General features: G+C 41.6%; 1 protein-coding gene across 1 annotated transcript; it reads left to right on the forward strand.

Moving 5' to 3' along the window:
• Positions 1–206: 206 nt before the first annotated feature.
• On the forward strand, positions 207–24772 carry peak1 (pseudopodium-enriched atypical kinase 1). Its single transcript, XM_056739652.1, has 5 exons — positions 207–452; positions 12410–15629; positions 18069–18292; positions 19746–20479; positions 20608–24772. Exons 2-5 carry the CDS (start codon positions 12517–12519, stop codon positions 21757–21759), a joined length of 5223 nt encoding a protein of 1740 aa, XP_056595630.1. The 5' UTR covers positions 207–452; positions 12410–12516; the 3' UTR covers positions 21760–24772.
• Positions 24773–24775: the final 3 nt, after the last annotated feature.

Below are 24775 nucleotides of genomic sequence, written 5' to 3' on the forward strand. Positions count from 1 at the left end.
AGTAACAAACTTAACTTTCTAACGCACACGGTTGTTAAAGTTTTTGTTAAGTTTACCGTTATTCGCATTAAGTTACCACTTCCGATTTTATTTAGTACGATGTATGCGATTATATTGTTTCCTTGCTAATAAGGTAAATTGTCAACGAAATAAATTGTTTTAACTATTTACGTATTCCTCAAATAAAAAAGCACAGAAAACTGGTCGGGAGCAAGGCGCGTTTCCGACATTCCAGCACGAAGTGCGCGTCCATAGCGCCCTGCCCTCTGCGCGTCCCCGTGCAGAAAGGCTCGAGCTGTTAACGGAGCGGCGTATCATCGACGTGCGATCATACATTTCTCGCGATCAAAATACCAATCAGACCCCCACGTTCAGTTTAACAACAGTTCCCGGACGCCGGGATTATGACGACCCGCAGGGATTCGTGACGAGAGCGGTGTCGTTCGCTGACGGTAAGTGCGGAAAGTTCGTAGAGAGTTTCACAGAAAGATCCACGCGGCGATCCGCATCAGGTCGTGAGAATGACGCATTTGTAGACCAAGCGCGAGAGACGCGCGATCTTTTTGTCAGTTTATGAAATGTTTCAGAAAGGCCCTCAGCGCGTAGAAACGCTCGCGCTGTGGCAATTTAACGGTTAAACTCTTGTCAGAACGGATTTCGGGACGCGTTTTCGGTCTCGTTTGGTATGCAGCGGGTTCTGGAGCTCCTGGTATGCGTAAAGATAAAGTGTCAGTTTTACTGTAAACTCTATGAGAGAAAATCTGAGGAGACTGACGCCGGTTCTGGAGAATTCCTCAGTGTCACAATGTCTTTTTCTGGGTGTACAATACATGTGTTTATGATCAATCCTTCCGTGACAAAAAAATATTTTATAGACATAGATTTTCAATCAAGTTTTGTAAGTTGTCATTGTGGTAGTAATTTTGCGCAATTTGTAAAAATAAATTGTATCAGTTCTGATCCCACGTGTTTACACTTGTGTAGTTTTTAACAACAATATGTGCGTATGAAGCTGACATCTTTGGTTCTTCCTTTTCTATTTAGGTTTTGAGCCATTTGAGCACCAAAATGCCGTGGTGAACTTTGATACTGGACCTTTTACATTGTGTCGCTTTGTGATCCCGAATTGTTGTTTAATGTCTTTACCACTTACCACAGTTTTACAATAGTTGCAATAACTGTAGTAATTAAAGGGGTGGCAAACTTTGATGTGTCAGTAGCGTGTGTTTTCCGGGATTTTCTAGTGTCTAGCCACTTTTAGGGGTTGTTTTTGGGTTAATAGTTGTCAAAAGGTTGTGATTTGGTTGTAGAGAAGATTTGAGCCCTAGGGAACAGGTGGGCACCATGGGGAGAGGTGTGTGTGCGTGCATGCGTGCACATGTGTGATTATACTGTACAGAGGGCACCGACTCCGATCAGGACCTGACTGAGAACAGGGTTGTTGAGTAAAGATCATGCTGGATTAAATAGACACACTCACCACTGATCGCTATGCTACCTGAGTTACATGTTAGCGACTAGTCAGTCAAATCAATCCAATGAGTTGCTATTAAAGGCAACGTTCACATTGCTATTAGTAAGCTGATCTTTCTATGCTTTAGATCTTGTTTTTTTTTGTCGTGTTTGCCGTATTGACATCAGAAAAAAACTGATTTAAATATGACATTTTTAGTGTACGAGTCGGAATACTTAAGTTCAGCGTAAATATAACAACGGGAAGAAAGAGCATTTGACGGCACATAGCGCAAAACATGCTCAACGCAAGTACGTGAATGCAGACGGATCTTCCTACGGATGTGTCTGAGAGCAATTCATAACACAACATAAGAGTGCGTTGCATTGTTCATTGGTCAAGTAAGGAACACTTTGCATACAGTACTTTCTGGTCTAAAAAGTGTGCATGTGCGTGACAAGGGCATGTGTTTTTTCAAAGTAACATGTGAAGAGTTTGTGACACATGCACGTGGACAAAAAAGGTGATTGTTATCAGAAGTCGGTGTTATGCCGTTGATGACAGTCGGTCAGACAGAGTTATGGGAGCATTTTGCCTCGGGTGTTTGGTATGAGACACACATAATCTCTAGTTTCAGCAAGACAGGTTTAAATATACACCTCTGCTAGCCCTGTGCCCAAACACTCCCACAGGGCTCTGACTTCCTCATAAGTTCACATTCAAGTTCAACAAAGGTTTGTTGCATGAAGAAGTGCAGAGCCATTTTTCCTTCTGCACATTAGGGAGAGCGTAAAAGGTTAATTTGTGAAAGTATATAAAGCCGAACTCCGTTCTTTACAGAAGTCTGTAACCTCTCATGTGATGAGCGAAGCTGTTATAAACAACTTAACATTCATATCAATTTAAGTTGTGTCCTGCGACTCCTATCCATTCTAGCTGCGGGGAGTATTACAATAATCGCATATCACGATTGCGTAACCCTATATAATATATATAAGTACTATACTATCTATGATTGGTCTTTTTTTTTTAGACAACACATGTTGGTGTATTACGTACCGCCCAGGTGTAATTTGTCCTGTATAGTATGAGTATGCAAGAAATGGATTAATGTGTACCGTACAGTAATACAGAGTTAAATATACAAGATTTTTTCAGTTCACATCATTGCACGCATTTTTGCTGTTATGTTACCCATAATCCTTGAAGCTTTGTAGAAAATACTTTATGCATTGTATCATGCCTCCGTTTTGATGTTCTCTCCTTATTTAAACGTAAAAGTACATACTTTTACATCGTGAAAATATGAAAACAGCGATTCTCCAGTAGACCCAGGTGATAAACCGTGTAGTTTCAGTCTTTGTGACATCATCACAACAGCAGCAGCAGTTCCCGTGGCAACAAGTTGCCAGTAAGCAGAGGCTGGTTTGAGGGGATAGCAGCGAATCCTAGCAGGGTCTGCAAAAATCTTCTTAAGAAGAAAAAGAAATTCAACTCTGTGATGTTTTCACTTGATGTTGGTTTGAAACTGGAGTGTTTTACCTTCTGGCCCAAAATCTGTTTGTGTCTGCATATGTCTCTGAGGATAACACGCACCATCTGCCTGTCATATCACCTCAGGACCTAAATGTGATTTACTGGCAGGATTTACGATCGGCTAATCTACAGTGGGAATATTTGGTTTATTATTGGAGGATGATGTCATGCATGATGTCATAATCTAGACATCTTCGACATTACGGAGACGGTGTACTTCTGTTTAAATGATCCCCCTGGAAATCTTGATATCGAAAACATGTCGCCTCTAGACAGGCTGCCCTAATTGTCATGGCGAGGGTTCGTCCTTGTTCTCATGGAAAAGGAATTTACAGGAGTGCTTTGATTGGCTCCGTCTCACATGGGTTGTGTCCAGGCTGAGGTCATGTGACAGTGCTATTGCCCCACCCACTATATTGGTCCCACCTCTGTTGCACCACCCACACCGTCTTAACTTTGCCTGTGTATCGTTCCATATCAGGTCCAGAAAACATGGCCGCCCCCTAAAGTACTACGAAGAGAGGTTTATAATCATAAAGCAGGTTTCCAGACTCAGTCCAGTCCACCCTAAGTGTTAGAAAACTCAGTTTGGATTGGCATGAGAGCTGGGAATGGTCTATATTTGGTCTAAACTCTTCACTGGAATGAAAGAAATCTCATCTTCTTTACAAAACCGCTTAAGGATAAAAGTAAGGAAGGATGTTATCAAACAAATGTGAGCAAGATAGAGTAGCACAGCTCACGGGCAACCAGAAGGAATAACAGAAGGAATGTGATATAACAAAGGAAAGGGAAGGAGATACCGCAGATAGACAGGGAGAGAGAGCGGAGGTGGTTTGAGGTTGGCGTCGAGAGCCTTGTTGGCTGAAATTGTGTTAATGTTGATATTTTAGAGCTGATGTTCCGACACCACTTCGTCCTAAAGTTTCCCATTGAGGTTGCATAATTGCCTCCCCCATTTAACACACACACACCTGAACAAAAGGTTCTTGGCATGAATCGCTCGGACCCAAACTTTTGTGAATTCGAATGAATGCTAGCTGCGCGATATTGGTCTTAGGTTTTCTAAAGGTTGTTAATTATATGGGCTCATTTATCCTACAGGGACCCAAAAGGAAATGATGTCAGAACCTCCACCCTGTCTTAATGGTCCCATAAGAAGTGATTATCCTAACAGGGGTTTGTGTGTAATTGCTCATAAATGACACACACACTCTCTCACCCCTCTGTAGTGTAAATATTAGCAGAGCAGCCTTGTAAAGCATAAACTGTGACTCACAACCCAGTAAGACGCCTTATATAGAATTGGACGTTTGGTGTTTACGTGTCCAGCAGAGGTACTTTCCTACATGTGAAAATATGGACTTGTATTTCTTTGTCTTATTTTCTGTTTATCTCCAGGGAGATTTTGAGGTCACCGTGCCATAATTGGTTCTGGATGCTGATTGGACGATAGTGAGGCCATTACAGTGGATGGGGAATGCGGGAACGAGATCTGTTTCCCCAAAGCCACATCCTGTGAACATGAACGTACCGACTGAACCCAAAAACCACCGCAATCTGTATTAATTCAGCATCTGTCCTCAAGCAGAACAGTCGGGGGTGGTTAATGGTTTGGTGTTACAGAAACCAGCCAAATTTTTGTTCATGCCCTTGCAAAGACCCCGCTCACTCACACTCGAGTGGGTGACAGAGATGAATTCCTCTGGTTTCTGTCACTGTAGCTGCTGTTTAGTTGTAGACATGGTTGGAATGCGCCATCGCATGAGAATGTCATCAACCCTCACGTACGTACAAGCCTAGCGAACCACACATCTTTGCATGTAAATCGCATTACAGTTATCCTTCGAACAGCATGTCATACAACGTAACGCACCTGAATGTTTATAAAGCACCATTTCTTTATATAATTCAGTAGTGCTTGTGTCTTCAAGGCTTTAGATCAGTGGGCGGGTTTATGGTTTGGTTTAGTTCACTGTCTGTTTGTGTTTAGTTAGGCTCGGCCTATGACAGCACACCCACAGACCTCCCTCGCACCATTTACGGCCACTGAGTTTATGATTCGGGTTGCACACACAAAAGGAAACGGCTTTGAATGATGCAAGCTTCCTTCTTATTCGCTGGATTTACTTTATTTCAGTGAGTGAAATTACAGTTTTGTATTCAAAGCTTTGTTTGGGGAACTAAGTAGGAGGTGAACTAGATATCTAATCTAACATTTGTTGTTTAACCCTGAGATAAATGGTTTTACAGATGTGTATAAAATATGGAATAGTTGTTAAAGCATGACATTTGGTACCTTCTCTCTTTGTTTCGGTTCAGGTATTGATTAGACTTTGAAACTTGCAGACAGAGAGTTCAGAACTTGTGTGTGGGTTAGTAGTCTCCCAGTGTTTCCTCAGGACAGCTGCTTTGACCGGCTTACTGTGTGCAGGAAGATCACAGGCATTGGTGGCCCCAGGGGTGCAGTATAATCCTGAAGGCTTTTTGTGTCATCCAGCTTCACCCAGACCTGCTCATGGTGCTCTGTTATTGCAGCTGTACATAAGGATGCTGAAAATCGGAGAACCTGGTTTTCAGTCACTGTCTCTCTTGCATTGGACAACAACGGTCTTATTTTCAAAAAGAAATTGGGACTTCATGTGCTGCATGTCTGGTTTAAAACCAAATATTTAGTACTGAATTTTGGGACTTGATACTTCTGCCTAAGAAGTCTGATCCTTAAAATTAATTCAGTTTAATTGTATTTGTATTACCTTTCACAATACAGATTATTCCAAAGCGAAATTCCTCAAAATCCTTGGCAGGCAAGCATACGATTTTTAAGGAATGTTTTAGATTCATTATTTGTCTCTCGCAAAGATATAGTCCTGCTTGAGAAAACATGAGGCATGTCTTATGGATAACATTTGTGGTGCGTTTTCAGTTAAGTGTTGTCGAATTCAATGTAATGTTTTCTAGTAGTTTACTTTAAAATAAGCCCCCATTGACTTTCCACAGCAGGAATAAAAATGACTAAGAAGGTCAATGGTTGCAATTTTAAAGTGAACTACTCCTTTAAATGCATATAGATATTGTACAGATTGTTGTCTAAAATATCTGACAGATCTAATCCTAATTCTGCTCTTCTCTGTGATTTGGAGCAGCTGTGTTATCTGGATGCTTTATGCATTTATGAATTTCCTGTCCTAGTTGCACTAAGCTCACGTCACATGTATCTCTTCAGTGAACCTCGACTGTTTGAATTATTTTCAATCTTGCCTGTGTGGTTTATGTGGGTCGATGCAAGAAATTGATCTCCTGGTAAGAGAGAGGAATGGAACGAAAAAGGCAATAAAAGAATAAGATAAAGCTATGTGTCGTAAAGATGTGTTGGTTATGTAACGCCATATGAAAGCTCCATGCACACCGCAGGGGATGCCTGTGCATGTGTGTAAGCTGCAGTTCGGTCTCTCATTATTATTCACTGTGTGATTAGAGTAAAGCTTTGATTCTTTGTTCAGCTCACCGAGGGAATCTGTCGTCTCTTTGATACACACAAGCTTACATATAAACAACGGGCAATCTGCATGGTTCGCACTGAACCTGTTCTTCTCGGATCACTCTGTTAAACATGAGAAATATGGTGTAGTTCCATCAGGGTTCACAAAAAGGCTGATACAGCTCTGGGATTTGAGAAACGACAAGGTGCCTGTTCAGCCATTGTTAGGTCAGATTACAAGAAATTTGACTTGGCAGCTGTTGATATTACATGAAGTTACAATGATAATTTGTTAAAGGGGACGTATGAATATAGGAGGGTTTCCCTTGCTGTTTTCAGTGTACCCATGGGCTTGATAGGTCTTCAGGTGTTCTTTTTATTTCATCCAACATCCCCTTTCTGTATTTAGATTACTGTGGGAGCTTTTGCCCCAAGCCCTAGTGAATTTTTACCCCATGTCTTTCTTACACGCTTAGTTTATGTTTCAAGCCTATTGGTCAGGGAGAATTTGGAGAATAGTTATGAAAAAGAAACATTTTTGCAATAGGAAACTTTTATGTTTTTATGTTTACGTTTAGTCCCAGTGAAATAATAAATAACATTGCCTAGTTTTTCTTGAAATATTGCAGTTTTATTGTAAATGGCTAACCAATGTGGTTAATAAAATTCTTAAAATTCATGTGCCCTCTTTATCTTCATATCTATCATCTCAAATGATGAAAGTTAAACTGCTTGGGTGGAGCATCTGTTAACATCTCCCCTTCAACTCTTGGTCTGCTTCTCATTCCATTTTTCTTCCTGTTTTCATCCATCCAGTCAAATCGCAATGAAAAAACAAGCTACGCCTACTTTCATTTGAAATTCTGTTCACTTGTAAATGCTTCAGAATTGTGAAGTGAAAACAATGGCAACTTCCGCTTCACATGGACTTTAAGAAATGTGACTCTCTTGGAAATCCAGGCTCATAAATTTCATAATCTAATTATGAGATTAGTCACATTAAAGTTTGATTTGGATTATTCATTTTACTATGAATTCATTCTTTGACATGACCTTAGTCAGTATTAAAGATATCATAATTTTATTTTTACAAAATGTTCTTTAGATTATGTATGAACCATCAAAAAAAATTAGTTTTCACAGGCATGGGTCACAAAAGTGTGTATTATAAGTCTTTTTTATGTGTCTTTTACAAATCCGTATTTGTAGCATCAATAACGCTGTCTGTGAATGATTTAAGATGAGTTGTTTACACGTTCTTCTTTTTAACGTTTCTCTTTTTTTATTGGATTTTGTGCTGTAGGGGAGGATTGTTTTTCATAGTTCTTCTGGCCTGAACTCAAAACCCCAAGAGAGATCTGTAATGCACAAGCACAGCGTAAACCTTTTAAATCCCATGATGCATTTCTTTTGCTGTGGTTCTAGATGCGTACATCAATCTGCAGATTCAATTAGACAACAGAGCCAAAAGCAGGTGGCTATCGGTGCAGATTGAAGGAACGTAAGGACTCCGTACTGCACTTTACATTACACTGACAGATAATGGTCTTTGCTGTCCAGGAACATCACCCTAAAGATCCCATTGGTCACAGAGTAACTTCTAGGTCCGGAGGATTCATTTAAACATCCTTTAAACGCAGGCTGAACAAAGAGCTTCTAATGCTCTAATGGATCTTACCCTAATGTCTTTCCCTTTTTCTCTCTGTACTCTCCATCGACTCTAGTTTCCTAAGCTAATTTGTTTAGAAGCACAGAGGAGGAGGTCACGTTGTAAGTATTCTCTTCATGCCTTTGCTTCTGCGGGCGCTCATTCATGGATTTGTTTCTTGTTTAAAAGCCCGTGGGCTCCGTTTTGCCTTCATAACAGCCGGTGATGGAGATGAATCATGTGTTATCAGGTGCTGCCTGTTTTAGAACAATGGCTGTTGTGTTTTGGATGCTGAAATTCAATGTTCTCCTGTGATCCACAACGTTTGGCTGTACTCTGAGCATCTTTAGGATGTTTGTTGGGATGAGTGTCAGGAATGGGGCCAGAGTTCAGGTAAATCTAATTATTTAAAGGATCTTAAAGTTGCTGTAATTCTAGCTCATTGCATTTCAGGGTAAATTTCAGGGTTGTGTCTTGTGAGCATGAGCTTTTTGGTTGCCATGGTAACCCAGCAAGACATGCCAACGGTGTTATACTAGCGCAGCAAACGTGCATGCTGCTGCGTATGAGTAGGCATCACTAAACCATTGATTGTGTATCACGTAATTAGTTCTTACAGAGCCGGTCGCATTAAAATGGTAATTGCCTGTGGGTGTAATATGAATGATTCAGATTATTTTCGTCACATTAACGCAGATGAATTGGTTTTCTTGGATTCCTGTGGATTGGAAAAAAGGCTCTTCCTCTAGCCCACAGTCCAGAACTCTACAGAAATTTCCAGGTCCATTTGCTATGTTTTATTTGTTGAGACTGTAATATCTGCTTGATCACCTAATATTTCTGTATCCACTCTCGATGCTGAAAATATGCTTTATACAGACTTTTTTGTCATATATTAACAAAAGGCCCTAGTCCACCTGTGTTGAGACTTGGTGATGACGCAATAAGAACATCAGTTACCTGCCTAGATCTGTAAGCACTGGGCCAACCCACGACCTGCTTATTTAGATGTGATTTCAAACATTTATTCAACTCTGGCATGCAGAAACCAGAGGCTCAGGGTGCGTCTCGAAAGTGTCTGCTTCTGCCTCTGCTATCGGAAGAAACGTTTCATGGAATAAAGCGCACTGGTCTTGTCATTTACTGAGGGAATCTGGGAGTGTGTTCTGAAGCTAGACATTAGTGCCATATTTCATAGAGCTTTCACTTTTTGAAACCCAAGCTTTGAATATCCCGTCTGCCTGTTCCCTGCACATAAGATTTTGTTCTGTAGGCAGCTGGTGTCACCGTACTTGAAGAGTACATAACTAGGGCTTTGTAAGGTCATAGCTTGGTTTATCGAATGTCCAACAACACGTTTATGTACACGGTGTAAAAACATTATTATTTTGTAATAAGTGGCAGTTTTTCTTACTTTAATTTTTGACTGACTCTCAAATGATTTGTTCCATGATTCAACTGTCTAATCCCGTCATTTCCGCTAGCCTAGTCGGCTGTGATTGGTCTACCGTGAATGAGGCTCACGAGCTACATTGTTTGGGGGAGAAGAGTGAAGTTTTCACGTGCAGTTCTAGCAAAATGTAGGCGGGGACTATATGTAGTGACGTAAATCCGCGGCAGTTCGCGAATCGGACTAGGGACGACTCGTTTGCATGATTCAGAGTCGACTCCCTTTTTTCTAAGACAATAATTTTGATATTCATTCACTTTCGGATATACAACTTGGCAGACTGCTTACTTTCAAACACTGCAACATTACACACTGCATAAAATGTAATTTTCATGATCTCATGTTATGTATTCTTTAAGTTCAATATGGATGAGACTAGTTTTCTTCTTGAGAAAGTTTGGTCAATTTGTGTCCAATCCCAGTCTGATGGGAATTACTACGATTGCAGTACATTATTCGTTTTTGACTTTTCTCCTGATATATTTCCACCTTGGTTGAATATAGATAGAGCTACATTTCTTGTTAAACCAGATTTCTGGTTCATAGCAGAAGCAGTGTTAGTATTAACCTCAATAAATTCCATTCTTTAATTATGCAATTATAACTTCTTGTTTAAAACTAATCACATGATATATTCACACATCCTATGCACAACCTTCGCTTCGCCCACATCCATTGTCACTCCCAGGTTATTATAACAGAAATCTCAATGCCAGTCAGTACAATAATTAACAGACTGTATTAATAACTGTAACGTTATTTAGAAAACAAATTCTCTCCAAATGAGGCATTAGGGACAATCTTTTAAAACACAATTACAAAACCTAGTTGTCATAAAAAGCAAACCCTCAACTAAAGATTTTTAAACAAGTTCTTTACCCTGTCTTACAATATTTACCAGAATTGTATCTGTATTTCATCAGCATTGAAACAGGGAGTGCAGACTCAAGAGTAACCCTGAAAGAACAAACAGAAAAGAGGAAATAAATTATCACTGTGGATGGAAATGAAGGGTGAAGAGAAAGTTCTCGTTCTGTCTGAAAGCCATTAAGAGGTTCATTAACACACGAGCTGCTGCATCCTCCTGAGAACTCTCTGTCGCTCTTTCTCTCTCTTTCTCTCGCTCTCTTCCTTTCTTTTTCTCTCCCTCTCTCTCGCTCTCCCTCTCTGTCTCTCTCCCATTAATCTCAGATGTTGTGCAATGGAATGTTCTTGTCAGTCTGCAAATGGATTTAGCAGAGCACAAAAATATATTTGCCCCCAGACACACACACACAGACTTACTCATACACGCATGACAATTGAACAGATCTTTGTTAACCTTCAGTATTGCAGTTTGTGAGTTTGAAAGAGCGAGTTGACCGGGTGTGTTTCTAAATCCTAATTTAGGTTATTTGTCATTTACTGGATTGTAAAGAAATGTTTATTTTTGTTATTAGGTTAAACGTTTTTCACCTCTATTCATTTCCCCAAACAGTAGCTAATTGTTTAAATTAATTATAGTGCAGCCTGCTGTTCTGTTTTTGTAGCGATCAACAATTATAGACTCTACTTACAATAAAGGATTGGAATTCAATTGATTTATGGATATTCACAGACTCTTATATTCATTATGAATTCGTAGAAGAAATTTAAGGGGTGTTCTGTCGATGATATGTGCCACTTAAAAGCTCCTCTGTATTGTATTAAGAGAGATCAGACTGCATTTTTAATTCTGTGTCGCGTGGTCAGAAGATAAAATACCTGGGTACCAGTCTTTGCAATGAACAAGCTCAAAGCAACTGGTCACAAATTAGAGTTTGCCAAATTCTGCAAATACTCTTTTTCAAACATTTTCTTGTATCACATATATTATGTCTATAGCTGAGTCGGTGGTGTGTTGGAGGTCAAGACAAAAAACAAAGCCAGCACCCTTAGCCCAAATGTGTAGGTGGGACATTTCTGTTTGAGGTTTGTGGGGGCTTAGGAAATGTTTAAAATGTAACAAACCACCGGTGTAATTGTTTCAGTACATTTGTGGGTGTCAAATGTCTGAAAATCTGCTGTTAGACATTGTTAAACAATGCAAGAATGGTCTTTATTTAACCACCTATAACAATATAAACAGGGCAGCTGTCACAAAACCTACATCTCTGTACAAATGAAAGGATTGTTTTTTCACCATTTTCTTCTCTGATGATGTTAACTTGGTAAAATCTGTTAATAACTAATTAGTGGCTGAAAACATTCGTTAAACTATTCATTTAACAAACTTGAAATGGAAGGAATTGTTTAAAACATGTGTAAAAATGAGTCATTACAATTCTGCGGACATTCCTTGTTAGTCTAACGTAAGTAAGTAAACTAATGGTACTGTTAAGCATGTTGAAAAAATATTAAAATAATCTCCTACTTGTAAATCGCTTTGGATAAAAGCGTCTGCCAAATGAATAAATGTAAATTTAATGTATAGTCTGCTCACGGGTTAAAGTCAATATTTTGACATTAAAAGATTATAGGAGGCTCTCGCAAGAATAGGTATAAGTCTGTCTGTGTATGTGCTGTCTGTATGTCATAAGGCATGATGATTACCTGCAACTGCTCAGTGCTGTGTTGTGATCCAAAAATAGAGCTGTGAGAGTCTGGCAGCCTGTGTTAATGTGTGTGTATGTGTCTGTTTGTGTGTGTGTAAAAGAGAAACACTAGAGCGTCATGTAAAGTAAAACTCTGACCTCTGCTGGAAAAGAATGAACAAACGCCAGTCCATGCTGACTGTTTACGGTTTAGAATCTAGAGCAATGATTTGATTTCAAAACTGTCGACGTGATTAATTTTATCTGACTTTGTTATTTTGTTTTGCAGGTGCTGAGAACATAGTTGACTTGTGTGGTTGTGACGGCCAGTCTGCAGTTTGTTTGTGTGATGGAGGGTTTTCCGGTCCACTGACACTGCAGCACTGCCCTGCAGTCATGTCTGCATGCAACACTTTCACGGAGCATGTATGGAAACCAGGGGAGTGCAAGAACTGTTTCAAGCCCAAAAGCTTGCACCGGCCTTCAGAGCAAGCCAATGCTGCGAGTGAGAACAAAACGAATTTTAATGCCAAGTTCACAAACAACAACCAGAGGAGCGTCTCCTCATCCCGTGCAGGTCAGGTCCGGCCACCGGTCGCAAAGAAACCTACCATTGCGGTGAAGCCCACCATGATGTTGCCGTGCTCTCCGTCAGGACTGGACTTGGAAGGAAATGTTTCCAGGCTTGCTGAGGGGGTGCAGGTCAATAAAAACTCACTTTTCTGGAACCACAACAGTCTAAACAGCTCAAGACTCACAGGCACAAACAACAATCAAAGAGAGGATTTTGTTATGCAGACAGAGGCATACGGCCCTATTTCTCCTCAGACAGCTAGCAGCAGCAACAACAACGGATTGACAGATGTGCTTAAAGAGATTGCTGGACTGGGACCTTCTTCAAGTTCCAGCAAAGATGACTTCTTCGGGCGAATCTGTAGTTCTTATAGACGCTCACTAGAGAGAGGTTTACCGGCTTCAAGCTGCCTCAATGCTGGGAGCAGCAGCCGAGGAGCCATGAAACGTGTATCCCTTAGTGACAGTGCAGAGATCATCAGCTTGGAGGGAGGACGTTTCTGCTATCCTGAATTCTCCAGTGATGGTGATGATGAAGACGAAGATGATGAGAGCGGTGATGAGGATGAGCATGACAGTTGGGATGAAAGCGACGAAGAGTTGTTGGCAATGGGTATTCGAATGCGTGGTCAGCCTCGCTTCGCAAACTTCCGCGCTGCCACTCTGTCTCCCGTTTCCTTCACTGTAGGAAAAAAGTGGAATACAGTGCCTCTTCGTAACCGCTCGCTGCAGAGATTTTGCGCTGTGGATTATGATGACAGCTATGATGAGATTCTTAATGGCTACCCGTCTGTTGACTCAAATGGGGCACCTGCTCTTTTACCATACAGCTCTGACCACCAAGGTAGTGACTTTTTGTCGACCTCTGAGTCCACCACATCACCTGAGTCCTTGACTTCATTGCCCGACGAATCCTGCGCTGGGAGCAGTAAGGGCCAGAGAAACGGTCTTTCAGTCCTAACAAGCAAAGAACCTTCAACCAGAGGACTGAGCTCGCCAAAATCCAATGAAACACATAAAGCTGTCCTAGCCATCCGACTGGAGGAGCAAGATAATGGGCAAAGAGAGGGCGGGGCTCTCCCACAAGCTCTTCCAGGCCAGCCAATCACAATCAGTTTCAGCCCAACTGAAGAGCAGGCCAAGCCATATCGAGTAGTAAATCTGGAGAAGGCTCCTATCTGTAAGCCTTACACAGTTGTAGACGTCTCTGCCTCCATGGCCACAAAAGATAATCAATCTTATTCTGTTGAAAGCTCCTCAAAACCAATTATGTCGAGTGTTGCTGTTCGTTCCTCCCCTGACCCCCATCCAGTCTCACCAACCTCCCCTCAGTCCCTCAGATCTCCTTGCTCATCTGTGGTGTCTCCATCCATGTCTTTGTCTCCTGTAATGGCCCAGTCTCCCAGAGCCGCATCTCCCGCAGCTGCATCCCCCGCAGTACCCTCCGGTTTCCGCACAAAACCCGGGAGCATCCGTTACCAAGAAGTGTGGACATCTTGCACCAGCCCACGACAAAAGATCCCAAAAGTCGATTTAACAAGTGGTGGTGCCACTCCGAGACTCGTCAACCACAAATCAGCTCCCACCTCTCCAACTGCAGGGTTCAGCTCTGCCCGCACGGTCCCAACAAAATCTCCAAACCTGTCTGAGATCAAATTTAATAGTTACAACAATGCTGGCATGCCCCCGTTCCCCATCATCATTCGTGATGAACCTGCATATGCGCGCAGTTCCAAGAAAGCAGTGAAGGTTCCAATTGTGATCAATCCCAGTGCTTATGATAATTTGGCTGTGTACAAGAGTTTTTTGGGACTCAACGGTGAGCTGCCCCATTCCAAGCCGGGGGCGGGAGAGCGAGTAGCCAGCCACACGTATGAGGAGATTGGGTCTTCTGACAGTACCCAACCCTCTCCTACTGAACAGACACCTCTGAAGCACATGTCTGAGACTGTTTCTGGGCAGAGGGTGAATGATGGCAAAGCAAGAACCACACCAGGTCTTTCCGTAGGTAACCTGAGCCCCAGTCCTTCCTCCCCTGTGAACCAAAGCAGTCTAGATCACATTTATAACTCGAGCGGTGAGCAACCACCCGAAGGTACCAAAGAATGCCAGGTCACGTCCAGCCTAAATTCAGGTCATAAAGAGAAAGCAAGTACGGTTCTGTCTCAAATGGTGGCTTCAATTCACCCTCCGACATCACCTCCGGACTCTCCTGCTGGGCAAAGCAAAACATGCAGTGCTGAGGAGCTTTACTCACTACCACCCGATCCCTCCAAAGACACTCTTGGTAGACCCAAATCACTTCATTGTTCGGCAGAACCTCACAAAGACCCGCCAGCCAAATTCCTGCCCAAATCCCACAGCGCCTCTGCTGCTGTACCCCCCACAAGCCCCAAATCTGAACCCACTGCACCATTCCCCCCTGTAAGATCCATCTCATCCCCTTACCACTCTAGTAATCTGCTTCAGAGACACTTTAGCAACTGGACCAAGCCTGCTGGTGCTAAACCTAGTGACGGAGAGAACAGCCCAGGTGCGGAGGGAAGACGTTCAGCTGATGCCAACAAGCCCAAACGCTGGATCTCTTTTAAGAGCTTCTTCCGCAGGCGGAAGGATGAGGATGAGCAGAAGGAAAAAATGGAACGTGAGAAAGAAAAAGGAAAGCTGCTGGGATTGGATGGGACAGTCATCACTGTGTTGCCCCCACCGCCTGTACAAAAACAGCACTGGTTTGCTGAGGCCAAGGCGGATAACCCTCACCAGAAACCCACTATTATATTCACCTACAAATCAGAGAGCGCCACGAGCGGAGAGGAGGCTGAGCTTCGGGTCGAGGAGCACAAAGAGATTTCGGGTGTTACAATGGGTGGTGGGGTCTCCAGCCTGTCAACTCCACCGAAGAGCAGAGCCAGTCTTCTTATTTGCAAAGTCATGAAGTAAGTTATATTTTTTTGTCAGTCCCTGTACCTCTATCTTAATAACTCTAAATTTCGTTTTTTTTATTAAGGACAATACATTATGATCTGTTCTTACCTGCCATTAGTGCTGTTGTCTCTGCAGTGCCAGAGTTGTGCCAAATTGTACCTCGTGAACATTTTGAGGTAGCTTTTTGCCTGAAAAAAAATTGTCTGGTTGTAGCTGATCAAAAACAATGTCCGGGCTGATAATATAATATATTTACTAAAATGTTGTGTAGATGTTGCTTTAACATAGTTTTATGCTATTGTGGTGAATGAAAAAATGTAATAAATATTTTATTATATACACTGCAAAATATAAAGTATGGTATTTTTGTCTTATTTTCCAGTTCAAATAATGAAACATTTCTAAATCATAATAAGTTTTTCGAAAAGCAAAATTACAAAAATAAAAATATAACAAAAGAGTAAAGATATCTGCCAAAGTAAGAAGAAAGGGATTTTTTTTTTATCTTCACCTATTGGCAGATATTTTTTGTCCTATGCAAAACTGCACAATATTTATTTGTTTTCTTTTCACCATTAATATTTGTAATATTTTAACATAATGTTTTGTCATTTTCTCATGATTTAAGATGTTTAAATATTCCTGAAAAACAAGACACAAATACTGAATAAGAAAGGCATTTTTGCAGTGTACTACAACAAAGTTTTTGATGGTGGCAAAATACTTGCTTAATTCATTAAAGGTATAGTTCACCTTAAAATTCTGTCATCATTTACTCAGCCTGTTGTCATTTTCAAACTGTGTGATTTCCCTTCTTCTGCAAAACAAAAAAGAAGATATTTTGTAAAATGTTGGAAACCAAAAACCGTTGGTCCCGGACTCCCCGTTGACTTCTATTGTATGATCACAAAACCAATGCAAGTCAATGGGGACACGCTTTTTTCTGTTAACAACATTTTTCAAAATATCTTCTTTTGTATTCTGCAGAAAAAAGAAAGTCATACAGGTTTTAAACGACAAGAGGACATGTAAATAATGACAGAAATTTCATTTTTATGGTGAACTATGTATTCTGCCGATCTCCGGGTCTGGTAATAGCCCTTTAAGCATAGCTTACCATTGATCATTGAATCCAATTAGACCAATTACTCCCATAACATGGCTGCAGCAGGCGCAGTGTTGTCATGCAGCGCATGTGGAAATAGGCAAATTCAGTTAACAAGTACAATAATCTATCTTGGGACTAATAGTTGCCATGTTACGGCAGCAAACTTCCTTGATTTTTACGCCGGAATGTAATTGGACTTATTGGATTCAATGATCTATGCTAAAAGTGCTATTGCCAGTCCCCGAGATCCGCAGAATACATTCCAAAACGGTAAAACTCAGCTTATTAACTCTTGGGGAGTTGGAAAATGAGCATATTTCCAAAAAATGTGGAATGTTCCTTTAAGGTATGTATAAAAACACCAATAAATATTTTAAGTGGAAGTTAGTAATTCAAAGATTGTTAAATAGGTGATTTTCAAACTGGGAATAAAAAACAGTTTCCTGTTGTGTCACTCATACATGTGTGTATCCTGTGACCTTTGATCCTGATGTTTCATAACTGTGAGCTGACACACAGCCACAGGTAAAGGAACAGTAAGAGTTAAACATGTGAGTGAAACATTAAGACTGTTAACGCGGAGAGGAGGAGTAAGAAAAGCAGACAATCCAAGAAAGATTCAAGCAAGGAATTTTTGTATTTAACTTTTATTGTCTCTTTGATTTGTCTGATGGGTGACTGCGTGAGCCACTATGGTGGGTAAGCATTCAACTTCATCAAATACTTTTTAACTTAACTGAACATATAGTCGAGTGTTTGTTTCAGCTTGGGTGTGTGTATGTAGAGTGTTATCTGCCTCAGTAAGAGAGAGAATTACATTGGACACGTTGATTCAGGTTCTTCTAACAAGTTCAAACATTGAGGTCTGTCATTAGTTTAAAAACTGCTTCAGTCTGGTTTAGTCCTTTAATACGTATTTAGTATGTATGTATATTTGTTGAATGGATGTTTGAATATATGCACTTTACGTGTTAAATCTTCATGTTTGACAGAACACCTCTTGTTATATACGTGAATGGAACAGTATTTTGTTATGTCCAGACATGCTCCTGCAGAAACCTCCTCACATTTAGCGTTCTTGAATGAGTTCCTCCACAAAATGAAACTGAATGAAGATTTTTTTTTAAACGGCATTTAATTCCTTTTCCTCATAAAAAAAAAATATATATATATATTTTGTTGTTAAATGTTTTGTCGTACTGTATTGTGTTCCTAAAGTACCACATTAATTTATCACATATACAGGCTCCAAATAAAGTCTTTCCTATATTTTTATTTTAACTGCACATGTGGATCTGGATCTGATCAGCTGGATCTTAAGCTTTTTTTATCCTCTCTCCAGTCAGCTTCCAGTTCAGGATACTGAGATCGCCCCTGCCATCTCCCGGCCTGCTAAGCTGGAGCTGTCGCCCCTGCGCGAGCCGTCTGCCTGCTGTCCGCCCCCAGCATCGCCCACATCACACAACAGCAAGCAAGGAGAGCTAGAGCGAGAGGAAGAGGGAAGCGTTCGCACCATATCGGAGTCTTCCACATCCAGCAGCTGCAGGGCCACGTACACCAACCTGGGTAAGTCAAGCAGACAGATGTTTGATGGGTCACTTTCTGTGCTCTGATCTTTTTTTGGGGCCAGCGCTGTGAAGTTTTGACCTGATTCGGACGGCTCACACTGATATATTTGGGTTGTCATGGCAGCAGCTATTCTAGAATATTGATAGAGCCATAAATAACAGATGTGATGTGACCATCATTCTCTCATGATGGTGTAAGTTGATAGGGTCGTTCTGAAGTTCGTGGTGAAAAGAGGTACGTGTCTCTCTCTCTCGCTGTTAAGGCCATTGCACAATGAGTTCGAATTTTGTGTTAAAATTTCTGCATGTTAAAAAATAATTAAGACCTCACGTTGTGTCAATCCCATTTACACACTGTGTCCGATATTTTCATCCGTGATAAAAAAACATTCGGACTGGGTTCGATTTTCTACGTTTTTCGCATCCGTAGCAAGCATTTTGAGAGGGGTTTGGACAATTCAGAGACACCGTGCAAACGAGCGCCAAATAGGAAAAAACCGGTACGAAAATTTCTGACTTTATGTGCAAAGTCCTTTACTCTTTTGTTTTGTCTTGCCTTTGATGTTTTGGTGTTATATATCTGGTGAGGTTTATTTACTTGCATAAATTGTGTTTGTTGGGTTTTTTGTTTTAGCTATGAAACGATTGATGACAACGTTTCTTTTCAGGGTTTTTCTTCATTTAGCGTATTCTGCATTTTCAATACAAGCAACAATTTAAGTGAAAAATTTGTGTGTTCCTCTCCTGCTTCAAAATAGACATTCATTCATCTTAAAAGTACATCAAAAGTTGTGCGTTAAGGTTTATCACCAAATAAATCCTGAATAGAACAGAATATAGATGACAGAATACATAATCGTGGTTTTTGTAATAAAACATTTATATACGTATACTAATGTTATACAGTTGACTCTTTGGTTGCTTTATTGACGTGACCTAAAAAAGCTAAAAGAGCCTCGGAGGAAGCTGCAGTCTGAGATTATTGGGAGATTAAAGCAGATTAGAGAGGAATGTTCGATGAGGTTTCACGTTGTTAAATAACTCCAAACTCGCACAACATCCCTGTGAACTGGGTGTGTGGGAACTGCTTTTAGAGAAACCTCTGAGGTAGGACACATTTGATGGTCACAATTGCGTAAAAGTTAAGATAAATTTGCTCTTACAGTAGGTTACAAATGTAGGTGTCTCCTTACCTCCTCTCATTCAAAAACCATCTTGTTGGTGATGCCATTTGCGTCCATTCCTATGAATGGCTTGTTCAGTAGGCCAGGTTGCCACCTTGTGGACCTTCAAGTTAGTGCACTGTTACGGAAGTATGCAAGGTTACAAAATTGCCAATTGAATACATCGCTGCTGGTGATTAGCATACATGTAAAAATCCAAAACATACATTTAGGCTCACAAGCTCACCATTGCCCTTACAAAGGTTTCTTGTTTCTATTTCTTTGCAGGTCAATCCAGGGCCAACATGATCCCTGTGAAGCATCCCAGACATCCCAAAGCATCCGATGACACGTTAGCCTCTGATCCAGAGGTCACCGAACCCGCCTCTAAAGTCACTCCTCCCCCCCTGCCCAAGAAGTCAGTCCCGCGTGCTCAAACGGAACCATCCTCTATGAGTAAAGAACTCTCAGGCCCACAAACCAAAGGAGAGGCCAGACCGGGCGGGACCAGTCTGAGCGTCGCCAATCCACTCTATGATATCGAGTCCACGTGGGACACGGGCAGTCAAAGCTCCTCGCTCAGCTCAGAGGCACGACATCCCGATGAATCCGGAGACTCCTTGGAGCGTCCTGTTGCGGGACGTAGCTTGTGTTCGCTTGCCAATAGCAGCTCCATTCAGGGGTGCGACCGTCGTGGCTACCGCAGTACAGAGAGTCTGACGGCCAGGGCGCGAGGGGCTGGGAGACCCGCTATGGTTCAGAAGCAGGTGCCGTATAGAGGAATGGAGAGTTGGGAGGAAGTGGTCGGAAGGATTCGAGGACTGCACACGGATACGCTCCGTAAACTGGCAAACAGATGTGAGGATCGATTCATGGCTGGACAGAAAGATCACCTGCGCTTCGGAACGGACAGTTGGTCTCATTTTCGACTGACTGCTGGAAAACCTTGTTGTGAAGCAGGAGATGCCGTTTACTACACGGCGTCGTTCTCCAAAGAACCTCTGACGAATTATGCAGTCAAGGTAAAGTTCTCATGATCTTGAATTTGTTTTATATTTTGGATAACGAAAATTTCTCTTGATCGTAAAAAACTTTTTGTGACGGGTTTTTATCATTTTTTATAAATGTCTTTAATTCCCTCTGATCTCAGATCTGTAGGGGTGTGGTGAAGGAAACACAGCAGCAGTTTTTCCACAGTCTTGCTGTTCGACAGAGTATCGCCGTGCACTTTAACATTCAGCAGGACTGCGGTCACTTCCTGGCAGATGTTCCGGCCCGCTTGTTACCTTGGGAGAAAGATGAAGACAGAGATGACGGGCGAGGCAGTACGGAGGAAGTCGAGGAAAATGCATCGAAAATCCACGAGAAGGATCCAGGAGGGGAACTGTGCAGCAGTGTCGTGGTGATCACACGCGAGGTGCCGTTTCAAACAGTGGCAGATTTTGTCCGTGAAGGCGTCGAACGCCACAATCGAAACCCTGAGCTGTACGAACGTCAGGTGTGTCTGCTTCTGCTGCAGTTGTGTGCGGGACTGGAACACATGAAACCGTACCACGTCACACACTGCGACCTGCGACTCGAGAATCTCCTGCTGGTGCACTGTCAACCCGGGAACCCGTGGAACCTCGAGCTGCTGGAGCCCAACAACAACACTGCATCCGGACCATCTGCCGCGGCCTCCGCTTGCCCCGCCCGCCTCATCATCAGCAACTTCTCTCAGGCCAAACTGAAGAACGTTGTTCTGGAACCCTCTTCTCTCCGTGACCAGTCTCGACTCGCGCCCGAGCTCCTCAGCGCCACCCAGTATCGCAAGTGCGACGAGTTTCAAACCGGAATATTGATCTACGAGATGCTGCATCGGCCGAACCCTTTCGAGGAAAGTCCAGAGCTTAAAGAGAGGGAATACTGTAGCTCGGATCTGCCCCAGCTTCCCCTGCGTTCCCTCTACTCCAGCGGCCTTCAGCAGCTCGCCACGCTGTTGCTCAACCCCAGCCCTTCCGAGCGAATCCAGATGGCGGATGCCCGAGCGTGCCTGCAGTGTCTGCTGTGGGGCCCACGAGAGGACCTCTTCAATTCGTTGAACCCTGTGTCTGGAGCGATCCAGCGTCACACCGTCCTGCAGAACTGGCTGGACTTAAAGCGAACGCTGATGATGATCAAGTTCGCAGAACGATCTTTGGACTCGGGCTGTGGCGTGAGCCAGGAAGACTGGTTGTGTTGCCAGTATCTGGCCTTTGCCACCACGGAGTCTCTGAGCAGAGTGATCAAAATCTTACAGCAGCCGCAAGGCGTGCTGATCTAAACCCATGGCAGTGACCAACGGACTCCTCTACAGGCCGCCGGGACATGTGTGCGCTGTACAGATGTATGTTTTTAATTTGGCTTTGATAGTGAATGTGTTTGCATTTGGTTTGCCGTGCAGAGAGTCAAAAGCAAAACAGTTTACAAAGGTAAAAAATGACGTTAAGTCGTATTTAACTCCACAGATAATGGCACATTTATAGAGCTGCTTTTATAAACAAAGTGAAACTGCATGAGACATGTGCGTGTGCGTGCGTGTGTGTTGTGGGTTTTCTGGCGGTGTGTTTTGTTTGGCTTGCCATTTTACTGGACTCGTGAATATTAGCAGGAAACCACTGATTGGACATTAGCTGTATCATTATTGGTGATTCAAGTAACTAGATTATTCTCTTTCTGGAGAAATACAGTAACCATCACATATTGTATAGTGTGTTATGGGTTAAAATAGAGACTCAAAAGAATCACTGTAAGGTTGTGTGTCTGTGGCAAAAACTGGCATTAGGTCAATGAATTAATGTGTAAAAGATGCCTTACATATAGTGTGTGCGTGCGTGTGAGAGAGAGAAAGAGAGAGATACAGAGAGGCAAAAACTACGTTCATCAGACATTTCACTCAGATAGATTTTTCCCCGATCCTGAAATAATATACAGAAAGGACTAAGATTGCCCATTCGATTATAATATTTTTCTACCAGAGCACTGTAGAGTTTACCAAAGACTAAACTAAACCAGACTACGCAGAACAAGATATTTTTACATTTCACCGCATGGCAAAAGAGAATATATTGCTAATCTCCCTCATAAAGAAAGTGTCCTTATGCAGCTGTTAAAGAGGGTTTGTTCTCTTAGGTGCTTTGAAGGATTTTCTCTCCTTGGGGAATAAATAGCACAATGAACATGTACCTTCAGCCTGATAGATATCACTGGAACAGGTGTTGTGAGAAATCGCAACTGTCTCAGCCCTAGACTCTGCAATGTTGTCAACAAGAAGACTTTTCAGCGTTGTCTTGTCTCTCTTTAAGATAATATTATGTCTGGAGGGCAGGATTTGGTGGCTATCAGAATGTTGTTCATAACATTTCGAACACAAAGCAGATAATATAGAGAAGTTTAGTGTTTATTGTCATAAACTGAGACGCTAACTGAACTACACTCTTAAAAGTAAACGGGGCTTATAAGGTTCTTCACAGCGATGCCATAGAAGAACCATTTTTGGTTCCACAAAGAACTATTCAGTCAACGTTACTTCAAAGAACAATCTCTTTCTTACTTCTTTATAATCGGAAGAAGCTTTTTTCGTCACAAAAAAACCTTTTGTAAAACAGAAAGGTTCTTCAGATGTTAAAGGTTCTTCATGGAACCGAAGGTTCTTCTGTGGCATTGAAGAACCTTTTGAAGCAACTTCACTATCAGATTGTGCCTATCTGCAGTAATATCAGGAGATATCTCACCCTAATTTCTGACCTTGTGACCTTCAAGGAGGGCTTTTAACCTTGACCACCATGTGAATCCTTACTTGGATTGATGTGCAATTTTTAAAGTGTTACCATTGTTGCAGTATTTGAGATGTATTTAATGCACTTGATGTTCTCAGCATGCCGTTTATTTCGTCTTTCTTTTTCTATCCGGCACATAGGGGGTGTGCGATCTCTGAGATCAGCGGCGAGGTGTTGTGTTTGAGGATTTTTGAAGGTGTGTGAAACGTTAGCCTGAATCGAGAAAGACACATTCTAGAGTCATTTTGTCCTTGTTGTGTATTGTCATAGTTGACATGGTTATGTGTTCGAGGACTGCAGCAGTATTCAGAGTCAAGTTTATTTCAGCATGTAGACAGATCCCCCTCTCATTCACACACAAAGACTGCATCTTAATTTGAATACTTCTATGTCTAAAAGTATGTACTTTAGATTTGTGGCTCTCAACCTTTGTCCCCTGCTGTCCACAATATTCAAAGGCTCCACACATCAATGAAAAATTGAGGATGGTCATGACAGAAATATCTTCATTTTGACTTGTTTTAGCCTAATTTAATGCTATTGTCTTATTTTTTATAAGACCGGTTGAGAAGCAGCTTTAAATGTTTCTTCTTGATTCAAATTGCATACTTTAGAGTATGTAGTATGTCATTATACCACGGACTTGTTTGTCACATACTTTGTGTTGCTATTAAATCTAAGCAACTGTAAAACAAATTGATTCGGTTTATTGACACCTTCTCCCTTTCAGTGCCACTAGGTGTTGTGAGTAATATTGGCCCAAAAAGTATGCATCGCGCCATAATTCAGAAATTTGTGGAAAGCGTATACCATCTAGGCACTTTTGGAAAACTTGTATTTAATAATATCCGTTTATGGTGTGCACTAAATCACATATACTATTTAATAGTATGCATAGTTTGAGGATGCAGCCGTACTCAATGTTCCCAGTTTCATTTCATGTTATTAACGCATTCAGATCAAAATGACAATCTGCATGTTTGCATAAGTGTACGGATTTATAGGAAGACATTATCGGTTATCAAGGGCGTGACCATTGGATTACTCCCAATGACACACCTTCCATTTCCAAAGCATCCGTTATTCTTCCATAAGCAGAGAGAGGCAGGAATATTGTGTGTGTGATGTGCAGAATGTTTGCCGGTCACACCTCAAGCTGTTCTTGTCCTTGAGTCTGAGAGCAATATGTTGAATTATATTTGAATAAAATAATTTGAGTGTACTTTATTAAAAGTTCTTCACACCACCAGGCACGATTTTGACACAGAAAGAGTTTTGACTTCGGATGAAAGCATCAGCAGATGTCTGTAACGAGGAGAACGTTTGTGTGGGTGTATATGTGCGATTGTTCACCCGTGATCATTTTATCAGATTTTATTCATGTATTTACTGTTATTTACAAATGTTTATTGCCAGTGTTGATTTGACAGAACTGCTTTTTACATGCATATCTTATGGTATTTAGCTCTCCGTTACGGAGTTAACTGCTCATAATAAAACTATGAATATGTTTTTAAACTG

The sequence above is a fragment of the Triplophysa dalaica genome, chromosome 24 (assembly GCF_015846415.1).
Source record: "Triplophysa dalaica isolate WHDGS20190420 chromosome 24, ASM1584641v1, whole genome shotgun sequence".
Taxonomy (NCBI): Eukaryota; Metazoa; Chordata; class Actinopteri; order Cypriniformes; family Nemacheilidae; genus Triplophysa; species Triplophysa dalaica.

Bases quoted from the DNA above. Each gene is read 5' to 3' on its own strand.
- peak1 (XM_056739652.1), top strand. From the start codon at position 12,517: ATGTCTGCATGCAACACTTTCACGGAGCATGTATGGAAACCAGGGGAG. The intron at 15,630-18,068 runs GTAAGTTATATT...TCCTCTCTCCAG, and splicing joins CTTATTTGCAAAGTCATGAA to TCAGCTTCCAGTTCAGGATA. The intron at 18,293-19,745 runs GTAAGTCAAGCA...ATTTCTTTGCAG, and splicing joins GGCCACGTACACCAACCTGG to GTCAATCCAGGGCCAACATG.